Consider the following 20752-nt stretch of genomic DNA (forward strand, 5'->3'; position numbering starts at 1 on the left):
TTTTTATGTTTCCTATCGTTTACAATCATTATGCAAGACAAGAACACACTATTTTTTTTCAGGATTCTAAAGATGACAAAAAATACTTGCAAAAAGTGGCTAATGGGAGTCACCATTGTAGCCTTCAAAACCCTCAAACAACTTCCATCCCTTCATCAACGTTTTATATACACACAACTTGAGGGTTGCAGGTTCGATTCCCGCTTCCGCCATCCTAGTCACTGCCGTTGTGTCCTTGGGCAAGACACTTTACCCACCTGCTTCCAGTGCCACCCACACTGGTTTGAATGTAACTTAGATATTGAGTTTCAGTATGTAAAGCGGATTGAGTCACTAGAGAAAAAGCGCTATATAAATATAATTCACTTCACTTCACTTACAATGTACTAACAGACACGTTAATAAAAATATGTACTATGTGCAATATTTACCAACTTTTGGTTATTTTAAGCATTGCCGGAACTACTTTTCTCAGCGCATTTATTTCCTTTCCCATAGCGGCGTACTTCCGACTTACGGCAACAAATGTGTGTTTCTACTTCCGGGAACAAACACGTGTGTGTTCTAATCATGGCATAAGACTATGAAGACGACTATTTTTGGACGAATGAGGATTCACAACCTTATCTTTTTGAACCTGAACGCACAGAGGATGAACTACTGGTTATAGAAGCGAGCACAAAGAGAGGTTGAAACGTTAAAGCAGACGGAAGCTGAGAGCGAGGTGGGTGTGACTTTATGATGTAAATGTGGAACTTTGAGGCAAGCTATGCCAACAAAAATGGGGTGCTTACCCAAAATCTACAGGAAAAAACGTCTTAAATCACTATAATATTGATCATGATATATACAGCATATCAGTACATAGACTGTGGAGCTAGCTGTGCACATACAATACATGAAATACGGGCTCATACTTCACAGATACTGTAAAATGTTTGTTCAGTACAGATTGGTGTCCTATTGCATTGTGTTGAGCATTACAAACTCAAAAAGCCATTCAACGGTTGACGCAGTAGCTAACTTACCTCTTTCTGAAGCTAACTTACGACTAATGCCGTAGCATGCCGTCGCAAGGCGAAGTGTGACTACGCTAAATAAAGAGTTACTAAGTGTTCGCTCTTACAATAACAATGTCGCTGCAGCTTGGTCATTATGGAGGTTACGGAACATAAATTAAGTAATGTTGGTGACTTTTGAATGCATTTTCAAAGTGATCTAGGGGCAAAATTAATTAAACCCAGTAGCTGCATTGCTAGCCACCTAGAATAAACTGATTAATACAAATTAGACTGCAGTAAAAAAATATATATATATTTTGTCTTCCTGTCTTTCATAATGATTGTGAACAAAATTCCCCAAAAAGTGCAGTTCGCCTTTAAGTCATTTGATATTGCTATACTATGATAAGAAGGGTGGAAAGGGTCCCAAAACAAACTGTTCCTATTTTCAGTAGCTTTAGTGTAAAAAAGTTAATTTCCACAGACAAGCAGTGAGCAGCAGCGGTAGCCGTGGCCGGGAATCATTTGGTGATTTAACCCCCAATTCCAACCCTTGATGCTGAGTGCCAAGCAGGCAGGTAATGAGTCCCATTTTTGTAGTCTTTGGTATGACTCGGCCGGGATTTGACCTCAGGACTTAAAGATCTCAGGGCGGACACTATAACCACAGGCCCACTGAGCAGGTCTCAGGTCAGGTAGGCACAGTTCTCAGTAGTACTGTATATTCACTCACCTATTCTAGAGGAACACATGCATCTGAGGATTTAATGACCAACAGAGAATTGGCACGTCTGCGTTGACAATGACAGAAAACGAAAGGTCCCAAAAAGCTAAAACAAACAAAAACAAATGGTGAGAAAGAAGATAAATGAGTGTCTCCTGTAATTTATTTCAGAGAACAATTTATCCGATAGGAGATTGAGAGCAGCAAGAAAATGAACCAGTGGAGATTGTGGCGTAACGTTGTAGCGTCTAGAGATCAAGTACTGCAACAAGAAAAACTAGTGTTGAATCCAGTGTTAAATGTAAATCCTTAGTCCATCCATCCATTTTCTACCGCTTATTCCCTTTTGGGGTCGCGGGGGGAGATGGCGCCTATCTCAGCTACAATCGGGCGGAAGGCGGGGTACACCCTGGACAAGTCGCCACCTCATCACAGGGCCAACACAGATAGACAGACAACATTCACACTCACATTCACACACTAGGGCCAATTTTAGTGTTGCCAATCAACCTATCCCCAGGTGCATGTCTTTGGAAGTGGGAGGAAGCCGGAGTACCCGGAGGGAACCCACGCATTCATGGGGAAAATCCTTAGTGTTTATCCTAAAATACGATGATGCAAGATAACAAATCTGCTTCACCAATGTTTTGTGTATCATATTGTATTAGCTGAGCATACTTGGAACTAGGGATGGTTAACAAAACCCAACGTCAACATCAGTAACCAGAACCCTCTTCCATTCATCCATTTTCTACCGCTTATACTATTCGGGGTCGCGGGGGGCGCTGGCGCCTATCTCAGCTACAATCGGGCGGAAGGCGGCGTACACCCTGGACAAGTCGCCACAGAGCTAAATGGATGCAGACTAAGCTACCTGAAACATGTGCTTAAAGTTAATATCGTGCAAATAACATCTTGTAAGTGATGTAGCCTCACAACATAGTCTGACACTCTTTTTAAACTGTATTGCCAACCTCAACAAGCCAACGGCAATCCTTGGGTCCACCACTGCAAAAGCAACACAACTCTTCCTTAATGCACTTATCACTGTTATGGAGAGAAAGGTGCATTCGTAAACCCCGGGATTCTGATAATTAAAATACACCAAAAGTTATTGTTATGCACAGTTCCTGTGTTTTGTCATGCTGTGGGTTTTGCTACAATGATTATGATTTGCTTGGGAATTGTATTTCATATTATTGAATTATTGAAAGTTATAATTTCATAATTAAAATTCTCTTCAACTCAAGCAAGTCTTACAGCAGGGGTGTCAAACTCAAATACAGAGTGGGCCAAAATTCTAAACTGAACAAAGCCGAGGGCCAAAGTTCAACAACTTAACCTTTTAATAGGGACTCAAACAAGTTTTGCATTGAATATTGAACAAGCAAGGCTAATATAACTTTATAGTGACATGCAAAATCGAGTTTTGTTGGTAGCGGCGGGAGTGTATATTGTAGCGTCCCGGAAGAGTTAATGCTGCAAGAAGTTCTGGGTATTTGTTCTGTTGTGTTTATGTTGCGTTACGGTGCGGATGTTCCCCCAAAATGTGTTTGTCATTCTTGTTTGGTGTGGGTTCACAGTGTGGTGTAACAGTGTTAAAGTTGTTTATACGGCCACCCTCAGTGTGACCTCTATGGCTGTTGACCAAGTATGCCTTACATTCACTTGTGTGTGTGTAGAAGCCGCATATATTACGTGACTGGGCCGGCACGCCGTTTGTATGGAGGAAAAGCGGACGTGACGACAGGTTATAGAGCAGGGGTGCCCATTACGTCGATCGCGATCGACTGGTCGATCTCGGAGGGTGTGTCAGTCGATCTCAAGCCAGGCATTAAAAAATAGACATAAAAATGAGCAATCATCAATCATACCAAGACTTCACTTTCGTCAGTTGTTTTACATTCTCGGCACCCGAGGATCTTGTGAGATGACGCTGGCTGCTGCGAGCTCATATTTAAGAAAAAAATCACTAACAGGGCGGACGCAGAGAAACACATTTTATTTCTAGAGACTCCGTACCTACTGTCAAAACTCTAAAGACCGACTGCACAGTTCCTGTCTTCACCATAAAAGACCTGTTTCATCCTGCCTGTGCTAACAAAATAAGAGTCTCAGAAAGCTAGCGTGCACAAGCTAGCAAGCTACGGAGTTTGATGCCAATGTATTTCTCCCCCGCCCTCAGCGACCGCTTTCTCACTTGCTTGCCCACCCGCACTCTCACTGACGTCACTCACCTGCTGCCAGACATTAAAGGGCCACACACATATGCTACTCTCATAACAAAGTGTTTAAAAACGAGTATGCAAGTTGGACAAATGAGATGCCAAATCCAACCACTTTCATGTGGTATTGGACAGAAAGGAGGACTTTTTTTTCCCTCCATTTGAAAATGCGGACGTTATCAGCACCACTGTCTAATTCCAATCAATGCAAGTCATCAGAATCAAATACGCCAATTTATATTCCTGTCTTCATGAAAGAAAGGAATCTATGTGTGTTAAACATGCTTGTATTATCATTAAACACCATTAACTTTTTAACAAAAATGTCTCTTTCAGAAATAAATAAATATAAATTATAAATAGGAATGAGGTAGATCTCCTCGACTTGGTCAATTGAAAAGTAGCTCGCCTGCAGAAAAAGTCTGAGCGCCCCTTTTATAGAGGATGCTAAAAGCAGTTCCTTTAAGGCACGCCCCCAATATTGTTGTCCTGGGGGAAATTCGGGAGAATGGTTGCCCCGGGAGATTTTCGGTGTGGCCACTGAAATTCGGGATTCTCCTGGAAAAATCGGGAGGGTTGGCAAGTACGAGAATTAGCGTTGAATGCGGAGATACAGCGGCACAGCCACTGTATAATACCGGCGGGCCAGCTCTAATGTTAATTTATTATTGCCTCAAGGGCCAAACGAAATTACATGGCGGGCCAGAGTTTGACACCCATGTCTTACAGCATGATACACTAGTCAAGTCCGTTAGGATCAAATGTCGAATATCTCAACTCATTATCACTATTTGTTGAATCAACGATAACACATTTTATTCAGCATATTTTAAAACAGATAAAAAAAAAGTTTACACGTATCCTAAAAGTCCATCCCTACATGTTCTGTACATCTTATCCAGTTCAGGTGTGCAGGGAGCTGGTGCTTTATCCAATCACACCTTGAACTGGCTGACAGTCAATCACGGGATTGTATCGAGACGGGCAAACATTCACACGAACAGTGGAAACTGAACTGAACACAGCCAAGTGAACCACTACATTATCAGTGAAGTTGCATCAATTAGATTGTCTTCATTGGCAGAGGACACACTGACTGTCGCATTGGTATGAAACCACGATAATAAAAATAACTAACCAACCTGCCTACATATCCTCTGGTAGGAACAAAATCCAGAACAGGGTCTACCTTTTTAAAGCGTTCAGTGGCGAGCTGACATCCATCTGTGTCTCACATCAGGCTTCCATTTTGCAAAGCTTTACCATTAACCTTCGTCTTGTGTTAGGGTCGGCACCGACCCGTTTTAGTTTTTAAATGCATAAAAACACCACATACATTTATTTTTTTGCATCAAAGCTTTTTGACTTTGTCAGGAACCTCTTTGTCAACAAAATAAAACATTTTAATTTTTTTCACAAAATTATAAAATGCTCTGGTAGAAATTATGCCCTTGGTGTTGTTAGGGTCTGTTTCGACCCGGTTATAAAAATAAGATGATAAAGCAATGATAAGAGCCAAAACTGAACACACTGACAGCCAGCTCCTCTCCCAATCATGTGAGCTTTAGTGGATTCTCATTTTTACCTTGTTATCCTGTACAAAAACAAACAAAAGACGGACACTAAAAGTGTCACTTTTTGCCACTATGATTTTGTTTTTTTATTAGTTTTGGAACTAGTAATCTATTTCTCTTGGTTTCATTCGCTTAATTGGTTGTTTGTTTGATGTTGGATTTCTGTTGCTGAAAAAAATACTTTTTAGCCTTTTTCTTGGAGTAAATATATATGGGTCGAAATTGACCCGTAACACCATAGATGTTACTATAGTTAAAATTCTTAAAATGAAAAAATAAACAAAACACATTTATTTAAGAGATGTGTTCTAATACCCCTTAGTAATAGTTAGGTAACACAACAGCCTTTTTTTTATTTATAGGATTCTCTTGAGGTCCGTTTTACCATTTTTAAAAATCGAAATCGAGGGGTATACTGACAAAATAAGGCCCAATGGCCCAAACCAAAAATATTAAAACCAATATTTTCAAGGATAAGGAAGCCTAACAAGGTAACCAAGAGATGAGAAACAAATTGGATGATAGGTAATTGTTTTTAGTGTATTTTACAGCTGATTTAAAACATGGGTCAAAACCGACCCGTTAACATAAGAGATGGTAACAGAAAGCTAACACAAGAGGAAGGTTAACACATCTCATTGTTAGTAGGCGGATAGCTTGACAAACTCTCGTCCCTTATTCAGCCTACAATATGTAGAGAAGCGAGCACTGGGCAACACTTACCCTGCACAACAGTGGAAGAGAGTCCAACCATGGTTCCAGCACACAGAGGGGTTCATTCATGTATACCAAGCAGATAGTGTGAGAAATGTTCAACAGTCAAGGCCTGCTTGATATCTGGCTTGCAATTGGAGGTGAGCTCCAGCCTGCCTGCTGCTGAAATCACAATCCCACCTCTCCCTTCCTCCCCTCTGATCTGTTATCACTGCCTCCCTCCCACTCTCCCCACCTCTCTTTTCATTTGGGGGGGCAGGGGGATTGTAGGGTTGTGTGTCCTTATTAGATCCCTGTCTGCACTAATCCAGTGGGGATTGTATAGTACCTGGGAAACGGCTTCTCACAAACGTCTGACAAAATAGTTAGCTTTAATCTTTACCAATATTTTCGTGAGCCAGTTATTAACTTAAAGCGGCTATGATTAATCTGCATTTTAAAAGTAACCCGCAATTGGAGAATTGTTTAATAAAGTTGTAATGAAGTGGCCATTTCCATGTTATAGCGGGTGTTTTTATTTGAAAAGGTGAGGTGAGGAAAAGGACTAGATTAGAAGGAATAGGCAAGTTGAGACTTTTCAAAATGTTACACGTGGGTAACTTGTTCCCCCCTCAGGCATACTCAAGGACTCCGACATGATCAAACATGCCTTCACTAACACCAGCACTAACACTACACTCATAAACCCCCAAGCACACACAGACAACAATACATAACCTTAATGGTCCACTTTTGCAGGACAACACATCTCTATTGGCATTTTGCTTGAGCTAAGTTTTGGCCAAACTGTTAGGAACTCGCATTGTTGCAGTTTTAGTGACCCCTAAATGCAAGAACCAGCAGAACGGAGAGCAGGTAAGATGAGTTTTAATTCACTCAAAAACAGAAAGCGAAACCGTCGTGCATGACAGCTCCAGACATAGATCAATCTTCGAGTACTGAGGAGTGCTCCAGACAGGCATAAGTGGAACATCCACACCGGTTACCAATCATCAGCATGTGAGGGAAGAACCACAGTGCTCAGCGGGACAAACAGTAAATAGAAACAAAATAAGAGCACTGATGGAAAGTAAATACAAAACAAGGAAACAAACAGAAATGAAGTGACAGATCGTCACAAAAACAACTAAAATTGCGTATACCATCTGCTCCAATAGGATTGCCCATCCATCCATTTTCTACCGCTTATTCCCGTGGGGTCGCTGGTGCCTATCTCAGCAACATTCGGGTGGACAAGTCGCTACATCATCGCAGGGCAACATTCACACTCACATTCACACACTAGGGACAATTTAGTGTTGCCAATCAACCTATCCCCAGGTGCATGTCTTTGGAAGTGGGAGGAAGCCGGAGTACCCGGAGGGAACCCACGCATTCACGTGGAGAACATGCAAACTCCACACAGAAAGATCCCGAGCCCGATTGAACCCAGGACCTTCGTATTGTGAGGCAGACGCACAAACCCCTCTTCCACCGTCCTGCCCTCCAATAGGATTGTTGACCTAAAATTAATATTCTTTTAATAGTGGGTTTTTCCATGAAAAATTGTGACGTTGCTTTCGATGTGTATTTTGTTCAAGGATGCTCAGTAGTGGTGGGTTGCAGATATCAATGGGTTGTGAACATCGACAGAACCTCTGGCAGCAATTACGGAGCCCCAGACCAAAATATTACCAACACTATGCTTGACTGTAGGCAAGACACACTTATCATGGTACTTACTGTGTTTCCAGGTATTTAGGAAATATTGGCTGTCTAAGAGTCATTATCCGTGGATACTAAATCTATACTTTTATACAGGCTGTAAATACATATGTTTCATTTCTATACTATAGTACTGTGCCTTGTAGGGCTGTGAATCTTTGGGTGTCCCGTGATCCGATTCAATATCGATTATTGGGGTCCCGATTCGATAATATATCGATTTTTTTGATAGGATTCGATTCTCGATTCAAAAATGATATTTTCCGATTCAAAACGATTCTGTATTCATTCAATACTTTGGATTTCAGCAGGATCTACCCCAGTCTGCTGACATGCAAGCAAAGTAGTAGATTGTAAAGGACAATGTTTTATCAACTGATTGCAATAATATACATTTGTTTAAACTATTAAACAAACCAAAAATATGACTTATTTTATCTTTCTGAAAACATTGGACACAGTGTGTTGTCAAGCTTATGAGATGCAAAGCAAGTGTAAGCCACTGTGACACTATTTTTTTTATTTTTATAAATGTCTAATGATAATGTCAATGAGGGATTTTTAATCACTGCTATGCTGATATTATAATTAATATTGATACTGTTGTCGATAATATTTATTTTTGTTTCACTACTTTTGGTGTGTTTTGTGTCGTGTTTGTGTCTTCTCAATTGCTCTGTTTATTGCAGTTCTGAGTGTTGCTGGGTCAGGTTTGGTTTTGGAATCGGATTGCATTGTTATGGTATTGCTGTGTATTGTTTTGTTGGATTGATTAAAAAAAAAAAAATCCATAAATCGATTTTTAAAAAATGAGAATCGATTCTGAATCACACAACGTATTCGATTCGATTCGATTTTGTCCCACACCTGTAGTGCCTTGATAAGATACACTTTCATAAAAACTGCTGCTGAATGGTGTGGGTTGTTTTCTAAATTTTGTGAGACACTAAACATTGGTTTTATTATTTTATAACGTTCTACTCTCAACACCTCTGACCAAGGCTGGTTCTTCTTGTGGAATAAATGCAGAGTAATATGCAGAGTAAAACATTTGCTCACTGAACTGAGGTTTAGTAAAGGTCGCTGATGTCTTGTATAATGTCATTGCTGTGTATTGTTTTGTTGGATTGATTAAAAAAAAAAAAATCAAAAAAATCGATTTTTAAAAAATGAGAATCGATTCTGAATCACACAACGTATTCGATTCGATTCGATTTTGTCCCACACCTGTAGTGCCTTGATAAGATACACTTTCATAAAAACTGCTGCTGAAAGGTGTGGGTTGTTTTATAAATTTTGTGACACACTAAACATTGGTTTTATTCTTTTATAACGTTCTTCTCTCAACACCTCTGACCAAGGCTGGTTCTTCTTGTGGAATAAATGCAGAGTAATATGCAGAGTAAAACATTTGCTCACTGAACTGAGGTTTAGTAAAGGTCGCTGATGTCTTGTATAATGTTATTCAAACTCAAGTATTTTAAGGTTCCACCATGCACTCACCAGCCATGTAAATTTACACCTGCATATTCTAAGGTGATCCACTCCAACAAAGGTAGTCCTGGCTATATTTATGCCCTGATCAAACCCCACCGTTTCTCATCTTCTTCTGTTCTTCTTTTTCCAAACTTGGCACTTGATGGCTTATTTGGTAATTTATTTTGATTCAGGATGAAGATGAAGACTTGATATCTTTTACTTTTTCATTGCCAACTTGGTAACATCGTCCATTTGCCCATCAGTCATCCGGATGTGAGTCACGTAGATGACTGCAGACTGTCCCCGCCCCCCATTTTTAACATAACCCAATTGATTACATGTAGGTACATATGGGTCTATTTTAATTTGAGGAATTAAAAACTATGTGTTGTGGAATCAATGGTCTGGGATCGGTCTATCCTTTAACCCCCTTGCCAACCTCTGCAGTCGCAAGTTGATCTCCCGCCACGCCCACCTTTGAGAGGCACCTTTTGGACATGAGAGATATTACGCATCCGTTGTATTCCGGCAAATTGCCGCTTTAACCTTCATCCATCCATCCATCTTCTTCCGCTTATCCGAGGTCGGGTCGTGGGGGCAGCCGTCTAAGCAGGGAAGCCCAGACGTTCCTCTCCCCAGCCACTTCGTCCAGCTTTCTGAGGGATCCCAAGGCGTTCCCAGGCCAGCTGGGAGACATAGTCTTCCCAACGTGTCCTGGGTCTTCCCAGTGGCCTCCTACCAGTTGTACGTGCCCCAAACACCTCCCTAGGGAGGCGTTCGGGTGGCATCCTGTCCAGACGGCCGAACCACCTCATCTGGCTCCTCTTGATGTGGAGGAGCAGCGGCTTTACTTTGAGCTCCCCCCGGATGGCAGAGCTTCTCACCCTATCTCTAAGGGAGAGCCCCGCCACCCGGCGGACGAAACTCATTTCAGCCACTTGTACCCGTGATCTTGTCTTTTCGGTCATAAAACAAAGCTCATGACCATAGGTGAGGAGGGGAACGTATATCGACCAGTAAATTGAGAGCTTTGCCTTCCGGCTCAACTCCTTCTTCACCACAACGGATCGATACAGCATCCGCATTACTGAAAACTCCGCACCAATCCACCTGTTGATCTCACGATCCACTCTTCCCCCACTCGTGAACAAGACTCCCAGGTGAACTCCTCCACTTGGGGCAAGGTCTCCTCCCCAATCCGGAGATGGCAGTCCACCCTTTTCCGGGCGAGAACCATGGACTCGGACTTGGAGGTGCTGACTCTCATCCTTGCCTTCTCTATATGGAAAGTGTAAATATGATTAAAGAAAATGTTTTGTAATAGGTCTCTAAAAAATTACAAGTTAACTCATGTGATTATTCAAAACAACTATTGCACAAATCATGTATATCAATCAATGTTTACTTATATAGCCCTAAATCACTAGTGTCTCAAAGGGCTGCACAAACCACAACACAAACCACTACGACATCCTCGGTAGGCCCACATAAGGGCAAGGAAAACTCACACCCAGTGGGACGTCGGTGACAATGATGACTATGAGAACCTTGGAGAAGACGAAAGCAATGGATGTCGAGCGGATCTAACATGATACTGTGAAAGTTCAATCCACAATCGATCCAACACAGTCGCGAGAGTCCCGTTCACAGCATATGCGAAGATTATTCACGCAATTTATTTTGACTTGACATGTTCCTTTTTCTTAAAAGTGGACGGTTACGTGAAACGTGCCATGGATTGTTTTAATATCAGTGATCAGGTCAATGTATACGTCAGTTAAAAGGTGACTGGGGAGACTCTGATTCGTGTGCTCACTGGCAAATTTCACATCAAAATAAAACCCGACCGGGCTCTAAAACTGCTAGCATGGTTTAAGCAAATAAATGAACTTCATTCAAGTAAAATATTTTAGGAAATGTTCCTGTATGACAGGAACAGGTTGATTGGCAACACTAAATTAGCCCTAGTGGGTGAATGTGTGTTGTCTGTCTGTGTTGGCCCTGTGATGAGGTGGCGACTTGTCCAGAGTGTACCCCGCCTTTTGCCCGAATGAAGCAGAGATAGGCTCCACGACCCCAAAAGGGACAAGCGGTAGAAAATGGATGAATGGAGGGTTCCTGTATGACATTCTGATCTGTATCCTAACCTAAAAAGGTCGCTAATACAATCCTCATGATCATGTCAAATTTTTCTTGAGCAAGATGCTGAACCACGACTTATCCCTTGGTGATGCATCGTCGGAAGGTGAAGGACGTAAAGTAACAGTCTCAAAGTGCTTTGAGTAACTTAAAGGGTAAAAAAAGCACCATAAAATGAAAGCCCCGCTCATCCAACATCAGTGACCTCTGTCCGTACAAATGTTTTGAATCTATGGCTGAACAAAAACACACTCCAAATTCATCCCAGAAGAGTAAAAGAAGACAGAAAAACATTTCACATAGGTATAATGGCAGGGTGTCAATCACTCACACTAAAATTAGTCTAATACTCTTGTTCTTTTCCCCCATTGTTTCTCAAGTGTGAGTTTTAGGAATTCAGCCTCAGAGGACCTGTAGAATGACTGACCTTTGGACTTGTTTTGGCAGACTGGGAGAGGGAAGCAGCCAACTCAGGCACTACTATAGCTGATCACACACAAAACAGAATGGAAGAAAACAACTTAGTAGTCCTTCTAAGCATGGTTATGGTCTTTCAAAACTACTCTACACTGTGACTAACTGTGACCTCTGACCTCCAGGGTACAGCTGTGGATTCACAGGACGATGCAAGCTAGAGGAAGGACGGAAAAGAAAACTATTCTATGAAACACGTCACTTTACCTCAAAGCACTACCAAGCTCACACACTGTCATGTTTTTGAGTCAAACTAGAGAATCCAAGAGTTCAGCCCACAATACCAAACAGTGGTCTGCCAGTCCAGAGGCAAGCTCCTTGGGAGGGCTGTGTCTAATAAAAACTGCGGGGCTTTTTCTTGGAAGTTCCTCCTTCCTTATTGTTTTTGGACATGTTGTATAAACAAACATTTCTGAACCTGATCGGACATGAAAGAACACTTCAGGTCCAAGGCTATGGTGCAGGGGTCTCTGAGCTTAATGCGATCACACAATCATTTGAGTCATAGCAGATGTTTTACAAGTTAGGTATATCAGAGTGAAAACCTATCATTTGAGAATTGAAACATCATCTCAGCTGAGACAGGTACTTTTTGTAAGAATAAGAGTATCTATTTTCTCTATTCTCCCGAGGTGTATGTGGGCCACATGATAACAATGGTGCGGCGACCAGAAGGACGGATGTGTGTGACCTGTGCCCACAATGCACAGTTTGTGCCCTATCAACCACTTTCCCTTTTCTGCTGAAATTCCAGGCATTTGGTAAGACTGACGGCTCCCATCTCCCGGGCTGACAACATGTCTGGGCTTTCATGGACTGCTGACACAATACATTCTCCAGCCTTAAAACTTGTACAGTATTATTAGTCTTGTATTATTTTTAGGGCTGGGCAACGATTAAAATTTTTAATCGAAGTTAATCGCACTATTTCTCTGATTAATCTCGATTAACTGCATTGTATACGCAAAGCCCAATAATGAATTCAAAAGTAGTGTGTGGTGCAACTTTATTGGAATATTCTCCCACATGAACAAAAGCGCCAAAACATTTGTTGTGCAAACACAATTTAAATCAGTCCTTGTTAAACAGTAGCAGTTAAATAGCATATTTTATGAAAATCTACTCAAAAAATGTAAATACAAACATTTAAGCTTATTGCCACTGCCAGGGTATTTAAGTTATCCTGTTTGTTATGGAAAATAAATATAATCTACATACAAATCTCTGAGCCACAATCATAACATCTGAACAGGCAATTTCTGAGGTAACAGCAGGAACATTTTTTTTTAGCAGGGATCTTATGTTTAAAAAACCTATATTATAGGTAGTGGGCTGCTTTAGGGAATTTTTGATCAAATTATCCGTAGTAGCAATATTAATAATGTTGTGTTTATTATGCGTAGTGCACTTAAAATAATTATGACCATATCTAGGAATTGATATGATGGGAATTTTCCGATTGTTTGCTTGGTGCTTTGATAAACTGAACGCATCATATACATGGTACTATATTGTGATGTTATGAGCCAGGGAATAAAAGAACTACCCTACCCAGCATGCAACAGGAGTGACGAGCATGCGCGGTAGCCCGGTATAGGTTGTGTTGCCATGACGGCATCTTGTATGTTGTGATATGCACGCTCTGAAAGTAAACGTTAAGAACTCAGCCAACACTCCTGGTCTGCATTATTCATAAATAGACAGACAACACAAATACTCCGCTGCTTCACAAGCCGCTGGATGTAGCCGGCAAAGTATTCCCATGCTAGCTAGCCGGTCTAGCAAGCACGCGTCATTCAGTCCAAAACGGCCCGATCTATCCACATCCAGAATTGTCTGGCGGTCGTAAGTGATCCCGGAGTGACCACGCTGTAAGCCAGCCATGAAATTTGCAGAATTGTCCGGTATTTTTGCCAAATGTTCCATCTTTACCAAGAGCCCCTCGACGCCGGGCGACGCCATCTTGTTAAGAAAAGGCGTTAACAAAATAAAAGCATGTAAACAACATACGCAAATGTGCGATAAAATAATTGTCGGCATTAATAGATTGATGAGTTAACTCATAATTAACGCAACTAATTTACCCACCCCTAATTATTTTGTGTCCTTTATTTGGTCTAAGCCACTTTACACATGACCGTGGGTTCTGTTACAATTGTATACTTTGAGAATGGAGAAAAGTATGAGTCAGAAATGACTACAGGCTCTTTGCTTCACTCAAATGTATTGAGTGACAATGAGGTGTGAGCTTTCTCTTACAACCGACGCAGTAAAACATTGGCAACAACACAATGAACACTGGGGCTATTTTTACAGTACATTACTTTTACACGGTGCTACAAACACATTAATAAAATTGTTGCGAATTGCATACTGTAAATGTATTGTGTACTGTATTTCCGATTATGATTTGAGGAGTGACGGGTAATGTGACTCCGCAGTAAATGTATCCGTTGGAAAACAGGCTATCTCGTGCGGCAAAGAGACAACGCTTAAAGGCCTACTGAAACCCACTACTACCCACCACGCAGTCTGATAGTTTATATATCAATGATGAAATATTAACATTGCAACACATGCCAATACGGCCTTTTTAGTTTACTAAATTGCAATTTTAAATTTCCCGGGAGTTTCATCTTCGAAACGTAGTGTAATGATGACGTGTACGCAAGACGTTACAGGTTTTTAGGAAGTAAGAGCGCTGCGCACACACACACACAACTAAATGTCGTCTGCTTTAACGGCATAATTATACAGTTTTTTGGACATCTGTGTTGCTGAATCTTATGCAATTTGTTCAATTAATATTAGAGAAGTCACAGTTGAAAGATGGAGTTGGGAAGCTTTAGTCTTTAGCCACACAAACACACGGTGATTCTTGTTTAAAATTCCTGGAGGTAAAACTTTCCCATGGATCAGAGCGCGGTCAAGAGAACATGGATCCCGACCACATGTCAAACAGCAGGTTTCGGTGAGAAAATTGTGGTTAAAAAGTCAGTTCTTAACGGAAAAAAGCTGAGCTTGGGCTGTCCATAGCTGCCATCGACTCCCCTGAGACACTGCGCGTCAAGACACCCGTGGACACACACCTCCGACTATCAGGTACTGTTAAACTCACTAAAACACTAGCAACACAATAGAACGATAAGGGATTTCCCAGAATTATGTTAGTAAATGTGTCTAAAAACATCTAAATCCGTCCCAATGCAATGGCGTTTTTTTTTTAAACTTTTGTAATCCGTCGCTATCAATATCCTCAACCACGAATCTTTCATCCTCGCTCAAATTAATGGGGAAATTGTCATTTTCTCGGTCCGAATAGCACTTTTTGTTGGAGGCTCCCATTAAAAACAATGTGAATATGTGAGGAGCCATCAACATGTGACGTCATCGACTGCGACTTCCGGTAGAAGCAGGGCTTTTCTCTTAGCACCGAATGTTGCGAACTTTATCGTCGAAGCAAAAATATGGCAATAACACGAAATGATCAAGTATGACACATAGAATGGACCTGCTATCCCCGTTTAAATAAGAAAATCTCATTTTAGTAGGCCTTTAATGTATTGCTTTTCTGGTTGACCTATGATCCATCCATCCATTTCCTACCGTTTGTCCCTTTTGGGGTTGAGGGGAGTGCTGGAGCCTCTCAGCTGCATTCGGGTGGAAAGCGGCGTACACCCTGGACAAGTCGCCACCTCATCGCAGGGCCAACACAGATAGACAGACAACATTCACAATCACATTCACACACTAGGGCCAATTTAGTGTTGCCAATCAACCTATCCCCAGGTGCATGTTTTTGGCGGTGGGAGGAAGCCGGAGTACCTGGAGGGAACCCACGCAGTCAGGGGGAGAACATGCAAACTCCACACAGAAAGATCCCGAGCCCAGGTTTGAACCCAGGACTACTCAGGACCTTCGTATTGTGAGGCACATGTCACACCAAAACAAGGCTTATTTGCGTCTCCTTACAAAAAAACAGTGCAGTTCTTGTTGAAAACTGATATTCACTGTATTATTGGCACAGAATACAAATATTACGTCTCTAATGGCTATGCTGATGTTAAATAGCAGACGGCATTAAAAATGATCTTAGATTGCGACACAAACATGACACTACTACCAAAAAAGGTGTTAAAATTGCTGAATTGGATAAATGTCCAAAACAAAAATTGGTAGGGGAGAGTTGTTTATGGTATTTTCGGACAGAGAATGGAAAGAAGACTTTCCAATGTCTCAAAGTTCATTCAATAAACTCTGTGGATTGATGGAAAGCAGTTTAAGGCCAAAGGAAATGACCGCTCGCACCCCTTCCTGTTGGTTAAATAGCTTCTAATCCAGTTTAGAACCGACCCCCTGATGCCCATCCATCCATTCCTTTTTTGTACCGCTTGTCCCGTTCGGGGTCGCGGGGCTTCCTGGAGCCTATTTCAGCTGCATTCGAGCGTAAGGCAGTGTACAACCTGGACAAGTCTCCACCTCTTCACAGGGCCCCTCTGATGCCATACTGGTCTAAATTTTTTTAAAATTAAAATAATGTGATTTATTGCGTCAAATGCTTTAGTTAGATCCATAAACGCTGTTGCTGCTGCTTTTGACATGTGAAATAAATGAACAGTCTCCTTCTTATTGCAGTTGTTGCCTATGTTTTTATTGAATGGTTCCGCTTTCAGGTTATATCCCCTGCACTGAGACCGGCACATGCGTGACACAAAAGTCCCCAGCGGCGATACGTACACATTCGAGAGATCGGGTTTCAATCGCCTGTGTGTTAGTCTGTCTTTTCAAAAGCCAAACACAATCAATTTAAAGTGTTTCCAAGGGTTGTAGAATATTTTTTAACCAAATGATTTGAGGAATCAGAATAATTTAGTGCATTGAAATGTAGTCAATGGTAACTACCCCACAATGGGCCTAATCTGCGAAAGGTTTGCGTGAAATAAAACGTGTAAAATTGATCTACTGAACTTGTGCATCTTGGATTGTGTCTCTTAAACGAGCGAAGTAGCAACCGCAATGCATTTAGCGAGTTTGAAGTCATCTGCAATTTATGCTGATTTTCGTAACTCCCACAATACTGGGAAGAAGAAATGCAAATATAATGATTTAGTTACCCATCCATCCATCCATTTTCTACCGCTTGTCTCTTTCTGGGTCGCGGGGGATGCTGGAGCCTATCTCAGCTGCATTTGGGCGGAAGGCGGTGTACACCCTGGACAAGTTGCCACCTCATCGCAGCATTTAGTTCTCGCAATGTGATTTATGAAACCTGAATCGGACGTTGGACATTTTTCTTGGAAAGCATGTGCAAACTTGCACAGCTTTATGCACAAATGACTGCGGCCATTCTTGCGAGAAAGAGACGATCTGTGCAAAGACAGACGACGGAGGGAGAATCTTGCATTAATGGACTAAAATAAAAATAGTAGAGACATATCGTCTATCCAGTGATGCTGAAAAACTTTAAGAAAGGCTTGGAGCCAGCAGACATGAAAAGAACATGTTTTTCCTATGGCGGAGCGCTTCCATATTGCCCTGAAAAGGTGGCACAGAATAAAGGTGTGTGCTGCATTTTCCACAACACAGTAAAACGCCAAAGGTGGGAGCGTGATAAAATGGATGTGGGAGACGATGACTGTCTCCATGGTGACAGCCATGTACACGCAAACACGTCATTTAAATAGTGCAGGTCAAACCACTTTTGCACTTGTTATTAAATGTACACAAAGTCTGCGCAGAGCAGATGCGACACGCCCCCTAATACAACACGTAATTTTTTACTTCGCACACTTGTTATTTGAATTAGATCGAGGCCCATTCTTCAAAATTACTTATGTATTTCTGGCATTTAAATATGGCTTTGTTTCAGTCAACTATTTTGGCTACTTCACCCACCTCTGCCTTGAGTACAGAAAGTTAAAGGCCTACTGAAATGAAATTTTCTTATTTAAACGGGGATAGCAGGTCCATTCTATGTGTCATACTTGATCATTTCGCAATATTGCCATATTTTTGCTGAAAGGATTTAGTAGAGAACATCCACGATAAAGTTCGCAACTGGAGAAAAGCCCTGCCTCTACCGGAAGTTGCAGACAATGACGTCACATGTTGATGGCTCCTCATATATTCACATTGTTCTTAATGGGAGCATCCAACAAAAAGAGCTATTCCGACCGTCAAAACGACAATTTCCCCATTAATTTGAGCGAGGATGAAAGATTTGTGTTTGAGGATATTGATAGCGACGGACTAGAAAAAAAAAAAAAAAAAAGCGATTGCAATCGCGTTGCATTGAGACAGATTTATATGTTTTTAGAGACATTTACTAGGATAATGCTGGGAAATCCCTTATCCTTCTATTGTGTTGCTAGTGTTATAGTGAGTTTAACAGTACCTGATAGTCGGAAAGGTATGTCCACGGCCGGGTGTTGACCCGCAGTGTCTCGGGGATGTCGACGGCAGCTGTACGGGAGGCACAAGCTCAGCTGATATTCGGTAAGTGGCGACTTTTTCACTACAATTTTCTCACCGAAACCTGCTGGATGACATGTAATCGGGATCCATGTCCGCTCTCATCCATAGGAAAGTTTCACCTTTGTGAATTTTAAACAAGGAATCACCGTGTGTTTGTGTGGCTAAAGGCTAAGGCTTCCCAACTCCGTCTTTCTACTTTGACTTCTCCAATATTAATTGAACAAATTGCAAAAGATTCAGCAACACAGATCTCTAAAATAATGTGTAATTATGCCGTTAAAGCAGACGACTTTTAGCTGTGTGTGTGTGCAGCGCTCATATTCATAACAGCCCATGACGTCACTCGTACACGTCATCATTACGCGACGTTTTCAAGAAAAAACTCACGGAAAATATAAAATTGCAAATTAGTAAATTAAAAAGGCCGTATTGGCATGTGTTGCAATGTTAAAATTTCATCATTGATATATAAACTATCAGACTGCGTGGTGGGTAGTAGTGGGTTTCAGTAGGCCTTTAAATTTGCATTTTCTAATAAAACAACTAAGCATTCAATTTTTACTAGGGGTGTAACGGTACACAAAAATTTCGGTTTGGTACGTACCTCGGTTTAAGAGGTCACGGTTCGGTTCATATTCGGTACAGTAAGAAAACAACAATATATACATTTTTTGTGTTGTGATCCGGCTTCCGGATCACACATCTCTAGCATGTTTGTCTTTTTTGTATTGTCCTACTATGTTTTGATCATGTTTTGGACTCTACCGATCCCGTTTGTTAGCGCACTTCCTTATTTACATTCATCACCATGACAACTTATTTGCTCCTCCTGCATGGCTCATTAACACACCGGTTTGTAATTATGTTTTCTGAATTTAAGCCCCTCTGCTACCTAAGTTCGCTCTCGCCAGTTTGTTTGCACCTGCAACCGTTACGTGAGTAGTCTCTGTTTATTTTTCTGCTTGCTAAATGTAGCTTGCCTCCGCACGCTTGGCCCGCGCTTTATGGACTTCGAACTCTGTCTTCTGTGTATATTAGCATTTAGTTTTCTGTGCTCAGACACGCCTTTGATTTGCTCTTTTGTACCAGTGTTCTTTTGTAACTTCACATTAAAAGGCTGTTCATACCTTCATTCCTGCCTGCTGTGATCCTGCGCATCGAGAGGCGACACTCCCCGCGCATCCACGATGCCGCGCAAACGTAACAGAAACTGGCGAGCAGAAACGCGTCACCTCGCGCTGGATCCTCCAGGACACCGTTCCCAACAAGCAGCATACCCGACCAAGTACTCCTCCGCTCCAACCCAGGACTCTTCTCTACGGGTTGGTACTTTGTTCACTTCTCCCGTTCCCAGTCACCATGTTATTCTCATTAGCATCCCACCATCTTCCGCCTTCCCTGTCACTCACAGTGACGTCACTCCGTTCACGCCCCCCTATGACGTCACCGTTAACACCTTAGTGGATTCCTCTGCACATTTTTTTGACCTTAGTGACGAGGAGTTTTTTGAAGATGAACTTTCTCCCATTCCACCCAAGGACCTAATTTTATATAAGAAAATTTTCAAGGATAATTGTAGCACATCCAAGCCCAGTCACACCCCCAACAATGACTTTAATAATATAATTAATTATTACCAGGACATTTTCCGCCACTACTATGACTCTAGTCAGTCTTCACCCCCCATACCTGCTTCCCCCCCTCTCAAGTCTCGTTCTCCGCCTGAATCCGTGCCTTTTTCCACCTCATTTAGTGAGGATTTTGAACATTTTAGAGAGGAGGAGCCTGCCCTCCTCCAAACCTCCCACCGCCCGCCCTTACGGTCAGCCTCTGTCCAACTGGGCCCCGTCTGGAATCCGGGTCTTGAGGGGAGGGCCAGTATTACTACTAAGCCTCCTAGACCTCCACCACCGGTGTTTACCCCTGTTAAACCTGTTAAGCCACTACGGCCTCCTAGACCTCCTCCACCGGTGTTCTCCCCGGTCAAGTCACGCCCTCTTAGACCTCCTCCACCTGTGTTCCGTCCGTGCCCTAGTTCTAGTTTTAGTCACAGTCTCTCTCAGAGTTCGAGTCCCAGCCTTCTTCGTAGCCCATGCTCTAGTCCTACTCGTAGACCGACTTGTAGACTGAGTCGTAGTCCAAGTCCTGGTCCGAGTTTCCGTTCTGATTGTAGTTGCAGTCCTAGTCTTTCTCGTAGTCGTCGTAGTCCTAGTTCCACTCGTAGACTGATCCGTAGTCCGAGTC

At 42.0% G+C, this 20752-nt stretch overlaps 1 protein-coding gene across 5 annotated transcripts in view; it reads right to left on the minus strand.

The window, feature by feature from the left end:
- The window catches only part of afap1l1a (actin filament associated protein 1-like 1a), a 105411-nt gene that overhangs the window by 46026 nt on the left and 38633 nt on the right, over positions 1 to 20752 (minus strand). For 2 of the 5 annotated variants that reach the window (XM_061901848.1, XM_061901844.1), the window contains exon 1: positions 6248 to 6448. The exons of 2 other annotated variants lie outside the window; for them this stretch is intronic. In XM_061901848.1, the coding sequence (XP_061757832.1) occupies positions 6248 to 6278 (31 nt within the window). In that variant the 5' untranslated portion in view covers positions 6279 to 6448. Of the gene's footprint in view, positions 1 to 1734; positions 1832 to 6247; positions 6450 to 20752 lie in introns of those variants that run through there. One more of the 5 variants, XM_061901845.1, reaches the window with a different exon arrangement.

The sequence above is a fragment of the Nerophis ophidion genome, linkage group LG05 (assembly GCF_033978795.1).
Source record: "Nerophis ophidion isolate RoL-2023_Sa linkage group LG05, RoL_Noph_v1.0, whole genome shotgun sequence".
In the NCBI taxonomy this organism is placed as follows: domain Eukaryota; kingdom Metazoa; phylum Chordata; class Actinopteri; order Syngnathiformes; family Syngnathidae; genus Nerophis; species Nerophis ophidion.